The 8,308-nt window shown below is 57.6% G+C and overlaps 3 protein-coding genes across 3 annotated transcripts; 2 read left to right on the forward strand and 1 right to left on the reverse strand.

Annotated features, from left to right (window-relative positions):
• The first annotated feature begins 16 nt into the window (after nucleotides 1–16).
• K437DRAFT_259906 (uncharacterized protein) lies at nucleotides 17–1,223 on the forward strand. The gene is made up of 2 exons (XM_013384823.1): nucleotides 17–576; nucleotides 676–1,223. Exons 1-2 carry the CDS (start codon nucleotides 316–318, stop codon nucleotides 1,084–1,086), a joined length of 672 nt encoding a protein of 223 aa, XP_013240277.1. The 5' UTR covers nucleotides 17–315; the 3' UTR covers nucleotides 1,087–1,223.
• A 23-nt stretch (nucleotides 1,224–1,246) lies between these two features.
• Nucleotides 1,247–4,595, reverse strand: K437DRAFT_276650 (uncharacterized protein). The gene is made up of 2 exons (XM_013384824.1): nucleotides 4,142–4,595; nucleotides 1,247–4,073 (listed from the first exon to the last, which is right to left on the reverse strand). The coding sequence occupies exons 1-2, from the start codon at nucleotides 4,355–4,357 to the stop codon at nucleotides 1,347–1,349; spliced, it is 2,943 nt and encodes a 980-aa protein (XP_013240278.1). The 5' UTR covers nucleotides 4,358–4,595; the 3' UTR covers nucleotides 1,247–1,346.
• Nucleotides 4,596–5,044: 449 nt separating this feature from the next.
• On the forward strand, nucleotides 5,045–8,211 carry K437DRAFT_265140 (uncharacterized protein; the record flags this gene model as incomplete). The annotated part of the gene is made up of 5 exons (XM_013384825.1): nucleotides 5,045–5,394; nucleotides 5,491–5,983; nucleotides 6,086–6,514; nucleotides 6,560–7,466; nucleotides 7,550–8,211. 5 exons carry the CDS (start codon nucleotides 5,045–5,047, stop codon nucleotides 8,209–8,211), a joined length of 2,841 nt encoding a protein of 946 aa, XP_013240279.1.
• Nucleotides 8,212–8,308: the final 97 nt, after the last annotated feature.

The following is an 8,308-nucleotide window of genomic DNA, read 5'->3' on the forward strand; positions in this document are numbered from 1 at the left end:
TCCCTGCCGTTGTAGGGTGCCACTGCACCTCTGCGCATTGGTTTGCCGTCAGTGCCGACGGCCGAAACAGGAGGATGAGAGGAAGCTGTGTGCTGCGGACGATGAGATCTGAAGGGATCTATCTGTGGATTGGGATGGCAGCGCCGTGGCTCGAGCGTGAAAGTTTCAAGATTAGAGGGTGGATAGATAATACGGAGGATATATAGAGCAGCAGCAACGAATCTATTCTTTCCCTTCGGCTACTCCCTGCATCTATCATACTCGTCAGCACCCCACAACACACAGTCTGACAGATTCGTTTACTCACAGACAAATATGTCCAACACAGCACAAAACGTTGCCGACGCGGCCAAGGACAACGCCAACAAGGCCTCGGACCTCCCCTCACAGGTGCACAAGGATGCCAACTCGCTCGTCGAGCAGGCCACCCACCTTGTTGGCGACACGCTCACTTACGCCAAGGACACCGTCAGCTCTGCCCTCGGACACGGCAAGAGCCGCGCAAAGGACGCACAGAAACAGGCGGGCCATGCCGCTGACGAGGCCAGCGACATTGCCAACAAGGCCAGCAAGGAGGTGAGCGACTGTCTATTGGGGTTCCTGATGCTGGTCGGTCGACCGGCCTCTTCTGACTGTCACACTGGGATTCTCGCCTTTCCTTTTCTGCATCTCCAGGGCCAGCAATCCGCCGAGCAGGCGCAAAAGACGCTATCTGACCTGGTCAACCAGTCGCGGCAGCTCGCCGACGACGCGCTCAGCAAGGTGAACGAGTACGTCAAGCCGCAGCAGACAGTGGAGAATGCGCAGCAGCAGGCGTCCGGTATCGTGAACCAGGCGCGCGGGCTCGCTGCCAGCGCAATCGAGACCGCACAGTCGTACATTCAAATCGGCGAGCAGAAGGTCTCGCAGCTCGCCGACTCGGCCAAGGACGCCGCGGGCAGCGCGCAGCGGCAGGCCAGCAGTAGCGTAGAGCAGGCGCAGAAGCAGGCCACCAGCGCCGCGCAGAAGACGCAGGACGCCGCTAGCGACCTCGCCGGCCAGGCGCAGCAGGCTGGCGAGGATGTGCAAAAGAAGCTCAAGGCGTGAAGACGCTACGGATCGCATGCTCGCCCATACTCCCCTTGTAAGAAGATGCACGTCGTAACATCCACTCTGTAACTACCTTGCTTGGCTTCTATGCTGCAAAAACGATACCTCCACGCAATTACAACGCAAAAGGTGACATCTCGTTTGGTTCTGGTCGCGTGCTGATGCTCTGCCGAGTTGCGTGTGAGCTATGCTACATCGCCCTTCTTCGCTCCTTCGCTGCCCGGTGGTTGTTGAGCTTTGCGGTCCGCTTCTTGACTCTAGATCTGGCTCTCGCTTTGGCGGCTCGCTCGCAGTGCGAGGCCGGCCCGTGCGATGCGCCCGTCGATCAAGTCGAACAAGAAGCGCACGATGTCGCGACGTTTCGCACGCCCCGCTTGCGGCTGTTGCTGCTGCCTGCGGGAGCGTTGTCCTCTTCCGGCGGCTGGGGCTGCTGTCCACGGCGTGTGCTTGTGCCACGCCACGAGACGACGTTGGATGATAAGCTGGTTCGAGAGGTGCAGTTGGACTGCCCTGTCTAGTGCTTGCCTGAGCGTTTTCACGCTCGCATCTCCGCCGTCATCCGCTGCTGGGTTAGAGCTCGGGTTCGACATGCCGAGCAAGCGCTTGAGACGCCTGAGATGCATGCCTGACCGCTTGCTAAGGCGCGCCAATGCCGGGTCGGGTCGCAGACCCGCAGCGAGCGCGTCCGCGAGGAACCCTTGCGCGCGCAGGTGGTCGCGGTCGGCAACAAGGTCGGTGAAGTGTGTCGTGGCAACGTGCACGTTGGTCAGTTGCTCGCGCCGCGTCGACGACGCTGCAGAGACCGGACGCGACATGGTTGGTGAAGACGATGGGCCTTCCGAGCGAGGAGGATCGACGGGCTCAGAGAGAAACGAGACGACGGGCGACTGTGCGATCGACGGCATCTGTATCACGTCCGTGTCCTTCAAAAAAGCGCGATCGCCCCGCCTCTGCCGTTCTCTCTGCTTGCGTGCGGCGTTGGCCGCCAGGATGTTCTCGACGATCACTAGCGCCTCTCGCTCAGGCTTGGCATCGCGCAGCTCCTGCAACTCCCTCCGCAGACCCGTCTCGTCATCCAGACGCGCATAGCTCGCAATGAGCGCCGCGTGGATGCGCACATCCGGACGTAGGCCGAGCGTTTGTTTCGCTTCCGCTTTGACGCGCTGCGCATCTTCCATGCGCCCATCCAGCGCGAGAGCCTCGATGAACGGCGCAATGTGGGAGAGTGTGGGTGTGAGCCCGCGTGACATCATGTGTTGCAGCATCCGCTCCGCCGTGTCGTAGTCCCGGTCGACGAGCGTCAAGCGCCTGATGCGCGTCGTATACATGGCCGACGTGTACGCGATCGGCGAGTCGGTACTGGCTGCGGCCCTGGTGGTTGTTCGGGCGGACAGTTTGGGCTTGATCAGTCGAGAAGACGGCTCAGCGGAAAGTGAAGAGCAGAGCCTCGTCGAAGCGTCTGCGATTGGCACCGCTGCCGTTTCCTGCATCCATTGCAGACCTTCTTTGATGTCCAGATCGTGATACTGCTCTTCCTCATCCAGGATCACTTCGCTTTCCTCAGACGCTTCCAACGGCTCTTCCCCTAGATCTGAACACTGCTCCTGCTCCTGGACTTCTTCATTTTCGTACTGTTGCCCTGTCTCATCGTCGTGCACCGCCCGCCGCGTCGCCTGCATTGCCTCGCCGCGGCCTGAGCGCGCACTTTTCCACCTTTCGAGTGCATCGCGGTGGTCGGTGCGATACTTGCAGAGAACGCGCAGGATGCGCATGCGTTGCCGACTCTGCGCGCGGCTGAGACTCTTAGAGTCAGTCCCGTCTGCCGCCGGTTTGGAAAAAGCGAGCATGCGTCTGATCGCCTTGAGCGTGCGGGCATCGCCGTATCCGGCCGGGTCGGCTGGATCGAAAGAGAGCCCGAGAAGCACAGGCAGCACGATACCGCTGGGTAGGTCCATACCGGACGCATAAAGCTTCGTCAGGATGTCTCGTAGAGCATTTATGTCGCCTCTTCGCACGCTGTTGGCGATGTCTTCTCGCGCTTGTGCAATTGCAGCTGTAGAGATGGAATACGGTGCAAGCATACGCCCGATCAGCGCTCCCCACTTGTGCCTCCTGGGTTCATGCAGGCGAGCTTCCTCTTCGTCTTCCTCGACAAGCGCCTGCGACCGCGTGGGGGGTAGCATCGCTAAGTCTTGCTCCATTGCACGGAACCACGCCGCATGCACACCACCTGCCACGGTATCTTGCAGCGCGTAGTTAACAAGCACGCGCGCATCTTCGAGGTGCCTCTTCAACATGGCAAATTGCACCACGCTGCGTAATTCCACAAGCTTAGGCCGCATCTGGTGCTTTTCGAAGCTGGCGAGAACATGCTGTAGTCTGCCATTTCGTGCTTCCTCTGGTGTTTGGACCATGATGTCGACGATTAGTGCGAGGCATACCGCTGCGGAGTTCAAGCGGGGATCCCAGTCAGAAGGCTTTCGCGCGAGCTCGTGAAGCAGAGAGTCGACCGTCTCTGCTGCCTCCGCTGCACCTAATGGCAACAGCGCGCTTCTGCTGTTGTCGATGGACGGTGACCCCCGTGCGACTGATTTCGCAAGCTGGTACAAGGCAGAAGAGTTTCGCCCGGCAGACCGGGACTCTTTCACTCTCGCAAGAAGGCGATTGAGGATGGGGTCCTCGAAATGTTTGGTATTTCTGTCTCGGGTCTGTGAAGGAATGTCTGTAGGCTCTTCCGGGTTGCCCTTGCCTTTGCAATTGTACCAGTGCTGCCCTTGGCTGTCTAGTGTCGTTTTGGACCTCCATGCTGCTGATGCTGCATTTCCGTCGTCTTTCAGGTCATGGACTCGGGCCTCTTCCGGCTCTCTTACACGAGCGACAGCCATATGCGACATTGGCGCCGATGAGTAGATGTAATATGTATATGCCCGATGTGGGAGACGGTCGAGCGTCACCCTGGAGGAAGAGGCGAAGGTGAATGGAGACTGTTCGGTGCAGAATTTCGGAGAGAGTCAGCCCAGCCCGACCTTGCAAGTCAAGTCGAAAGACGTACCAAGACATGTCCCTTTCGCACAGAAGACTTCCTTCCTTTGTTTCTCGGTGCCATATTACTGGAGAAGGCCGCCGGACAGAGGAAGGGGAGCACTTCCTGCTCGACAGCTGCTCGACTGTGACTTGGCCGGCCTAGGAGGCCACGCACCGCGCGTGCAGCGGTGGCAGGCACCGACATTGCCACGAGCCCTGGCGCCTCCTTGTCTGTGCAGTGCATAGGACATCACCTATGCAATTTTTGTTCGTGATGCGGGTAGCGTTGTTGGAATTTGGACCTTGCGCCCTCCCTTCACTTGTTCACAGAGCGGATCCGTCTAGGCTTTGCGTGGTTTCGGTCAGCGCCGCCTCCGACTTGGCCGTTTTCCAAGCGGAAGATAACACAACGCCTTTACAGCAGGAGGTGCAGCCGGAGTGCCGTACTGCTACAAGCGGGGACAAGCACGAACGAGTTCAAGGATATGCTTTGATGAGAAGCCCTACATGGAGAGATCTTTTGAGACAGGCGACGCGAGAAGTAAGTCAAGCACAAGTCACTCAGCCGGCCCAAGTCTCCAGTTCCGTGTTCCGAGGGTGATTTCTTTCCTTTTTTTCCACGATCAAACATTATGCGAAAGAAAGAAGTGCGGCCCCGCTGAACAATCGTCAGCTCCGCCCCGACTCCGCAGCCAACTATAATTAATACTCGAAACTCGGCCGATCCATGGAGACTGCACTGAACACCGAATGGAACAGGTCATACAACATGGAGAGTTGCCCATCTGACAATGATTTGTACGCCGTGCCCTGCGCTCGTATCGGTGCCTGTCTCGCAGGCACTAGCCAAGGTCGCTGAGGTTTCTCAAAAATAGATAGACACTCGCCGTCCGACAAAGGACGCCGCCCAGACAGCTCGGCGATAACCATCATGCCTGGTTCAGGTCCAGCAGAGGTGTCCTTTCGCGCACTGCCACCGCCAGCCCCAACGGAGGAATCTTCGGCACCACAGTCCCTGGAACACGACGACAGCTTCGTGTCCACGTCCTCGCCTGCAGGAACAAATGGCCGAGGCGGGGAGGATGACACTGCAGGAGAGATAGCACGGGCGTCGTCCTCCGATGCAAACGGAGGAAAACGCAAGAGGACCATGCCAAGCTGCACTAACTGCTACAATAGGAAAATCAAGTGTTTAAAGGAGCAGCCTGTGTGCTCGGGCTGTATCAAAAGAAAGACTTCCAATACTTGCTACTACGTTGACCGGCGCGAGGCGGGTGCCAGGTACGTTCCTTGCCTTTGTTGTGTTTCATGACGAGCTTTTCCTGCGGTTCGGCTTACCTTTTCTATCCGCGGCCATCGTACTGCATCAATCTGCAGTGAATTGCCTCCCCCGCGCAAAGCGTCCAGTCATGGTCATCGTCGAGTGGGTCCCAACCACCATGCGGCGAGTGCATCGCAATCGTTTCACGGCCATGATTCACCGGATGTTTCTGGCATCGCACCGTCAGGCGCATCAATAGACCTACGGGACATGAGCAGCGACCAGATGGAAAAAATTGTCAATCGAATCGCTACAATGGTCGCTGACAAGTTGCAGAGCGGCGGTGGCGGGTCCTCCTCAGCTTCCCCTTCCTCTTCCTTCAACCAAGGCAAACTCGTGCAAGTCAGTGTACCGCGCCAATTTGGTACAGCATCTGTGGCTCCGTCTAATGATGGGCTCCTGGCGGCTAGCCAGGCTCATGCTAGCCAGCTCTCTGCATATTCCTCCGGCGGTAGCTGGTATGGGCCGGTTGACGACACGTCTGTCATGGATGTTTTGTTACAGTTACCGAGCGACTCGGTTATCGATTGGGCCGTGCGCTTCTATCTGGTGAGTTGTGCCCATCCAATATTCCACCATAAATTGTTCGCCAATACCTATGGCTTGACTTCTTTACGATTACCGCCCTTCATTTTCTTGACTCTTTTTCAGGCCGAGCTAGAACCTTTCTACACCTGCTGCAATGGCTGGATCCTTCGCAATCAAATGTCGAAGCTTCAAGCGGCGCGCAAGCAACTGTTATCCAACAGCTGCCCAACACAAGCTAGCTCTTTCGAAGGTCCAACACGTGCAGGCGACTTTCCAAGCCCCATCCTACAATCACAATTATTGAAGACAGTTTACGGCTCCGTCAGGCGCTCGTTCGATGTTGACAGCATCCATCTAAGAACAGCGGAAGCAAAGAACCCCTCGGCCGCCCCACAGCTCGACCTCAGTGTGCTGGCGCTTCTCTTTGCGTTGCTCGGGCAGGTTGTGTACGCGCTTGACGAACGGGAAGTGGTGGAGCACGGCTTCTGCAGCGATCCGTCTGAACGGATCGAGCTGTCCAAGCGCTATCTAGAGCTCTCCGAGGGGATCTTGGTGCGTTCACGCTGGATGGATGCGCCAAAGATCACATCGCTTCAGACAATTTTGCTACTCAGTACACTCTTCTACATGCAATTCCGCATCACTGCTGCACTCCTCATGACGGGCGCGGCGATCCGATGCGCAGCGGCGATGGGCCTGCACCGGCTCGGCAGCGCTGTTGAGGATTCAATGCGGTGGCAGACGCCTCTGCACGGCAAGGACGAAGTCAACGCGAGGGAGTTGCAGATCGCCGAGGAGGCTGAGCAGACGAAAGGGTTACCAGCGTGGAGCAAGCCAGATTGGCACATGTCAAAAGTCCAGGAATTCGCTTCGGGTGATCATGCCAGGCGCGAGCTGGGGAGGAAGGTGTGGTTCGGTCTCATCACGCCTGAATGGGCTATCGCGCCACGTTTCGATCAGTTCTACATTGCGCAGCCGAAACTGTTCACGACAAAGCTGCCTGCCAATTTGACAGACGAGATGCTGCAAGACTTGCAGCCGTTCAGTGTCCTGCCGCCCATCGATGCTGCGTTACCGACAGATAGGGCGTACATCGAGACGCATTTGCTTCTCGCGGATGTCTGCCGACGCTTTACGGATCGCGTCAGCCAGGAAGGCATGTCGCATGAGATTGCCATGCACGCCGACGCAGAGGTGCGATCTATACTCAACACGCTGCCGTGGTTCTACTTGTTCGACCTCCCCGGCGAGAGCGGAGAAAGGCTCAAAGCAGTTATGACGCAGCGACCCGTGACATCTGTCCAACGCGTGCTGGCGCACGAACAGATATGGCACCTGCTTCTGCGCCTCAATCGGTCGTTCATGGGACGGGGCTTTAGTGATCCGATGTACGCTCATTCGACGCGGACATGCATCGAGGCGGCGCAGTTTATCATAGCAGTCTATGATGAACTGCAGCGCGCCAAGAGCCGTGCTCTCAATCTATGGTATGTCTCCATCCATCGTGAGTTCCCCGAAGCGGTTTGCATGCCTTGCTGGTTGCATCTCGAGCGCGCCTTTCTGGCTGACCGATTCATTTTCTTGCAGTCTTCCACGCTGCCATCGTACTATCGATCGACCTAGTACATTCAGCCGCGGGACCCATAACGCCAGAGATAGCGGAAAAGCAGCGGGCAGTCAAGAGCGCGATCGAGTCACTCAAATCCACCCGCATGGCGCAGCCCAAGCCTGGCTTTGAGAAACCGCCACTGGCGGACTTGATCGAGTTCAGCAAGAAGGAACATCAGCTGCGCGCGTCATGGGAGGATCGACAGCGCCAGCCGGTGCAACAGCAGCAAAAGGCTCAGAGGCAGCACCCTGCTGCTGTTGTTACCCCTGATAGCAACACGTCGAGCATAGGGAGCGACAGCATTCACAACGGCTCGACGTCAAGCATTGCCCATCCTTGGGTCAGCGACGGCGGTACAGCTGGAAAAGCCCCAGCGCCTGCTCATGCTTCAACATCAACTACAGCGATACTGCAAGACGACTTTGAAAAGATCTTACGCGGCTTCCTCAACATGCCTTCGCCCCCCTCAACTGGCGCCGCGATTGACGACTCAGGGCGTCCCAGTAATAGTCAACAGTATCAACAGCAGAATCAGCATCAAGTGCTTCAGCAGCAGGCGTACCAGCAGCAGATGTTTGAGCCGCCATCCGAGGTGCACATGTTCTTGCAAGAGCTGTTCACGCCTGCTGTTCAGATGTAACATTGCGAGCGTGGGCTGTGAGAGCAGAGGAATGGGGGAGGCACTGTAGGGCAGAGGGAAAATGGCTAGAGGCACACACATCTCAGCACCATACTCC

Source organism: Tilletiaria anomala, assembly GCF_000711695.1.
Source record: "Tilletiaria anomala UBC 951 chromosome Unknown K437scaffold_147, whole genome shotgun sequence".
NCBI lineage: Eukaryota > Fungi > Basidiomycota > Exobasidiomycetes > Georgefischeriales > Tilletiariaceae > Tilletiaria > Tilletiaria anomala.

Coding starts and splice junctions, on each gene's coding strand:
- K437DRAFT_259906 (XM_013384823.1), top strand. CDS start 316: ATGTCCAACACAGCACAAAACGTTGCCGACGCGGCCAAGGACAACGCC. Junction 577..675: donor CCAACAAGGCCAGCAAGGAG/GTGAGCGACTGT, acceptor CTGCATCTCCAG/GGCCAGCAATCCGCCGAGCA.
- K437DRAFT_276650 (XM_013384824.1), bottom strand. CDS start 4,357: ATGCACTGCACAGACAAGGAGGCGCCAGGGCTCGTGGCAATGTCGGTG. Junction 4,074..4,141: donor TGCGAAAGGGACATGTCTTG/GTACGTCTTTCG, acceptor TGCACCGAACAG/TCTCCATTCACCTTCGCCTC.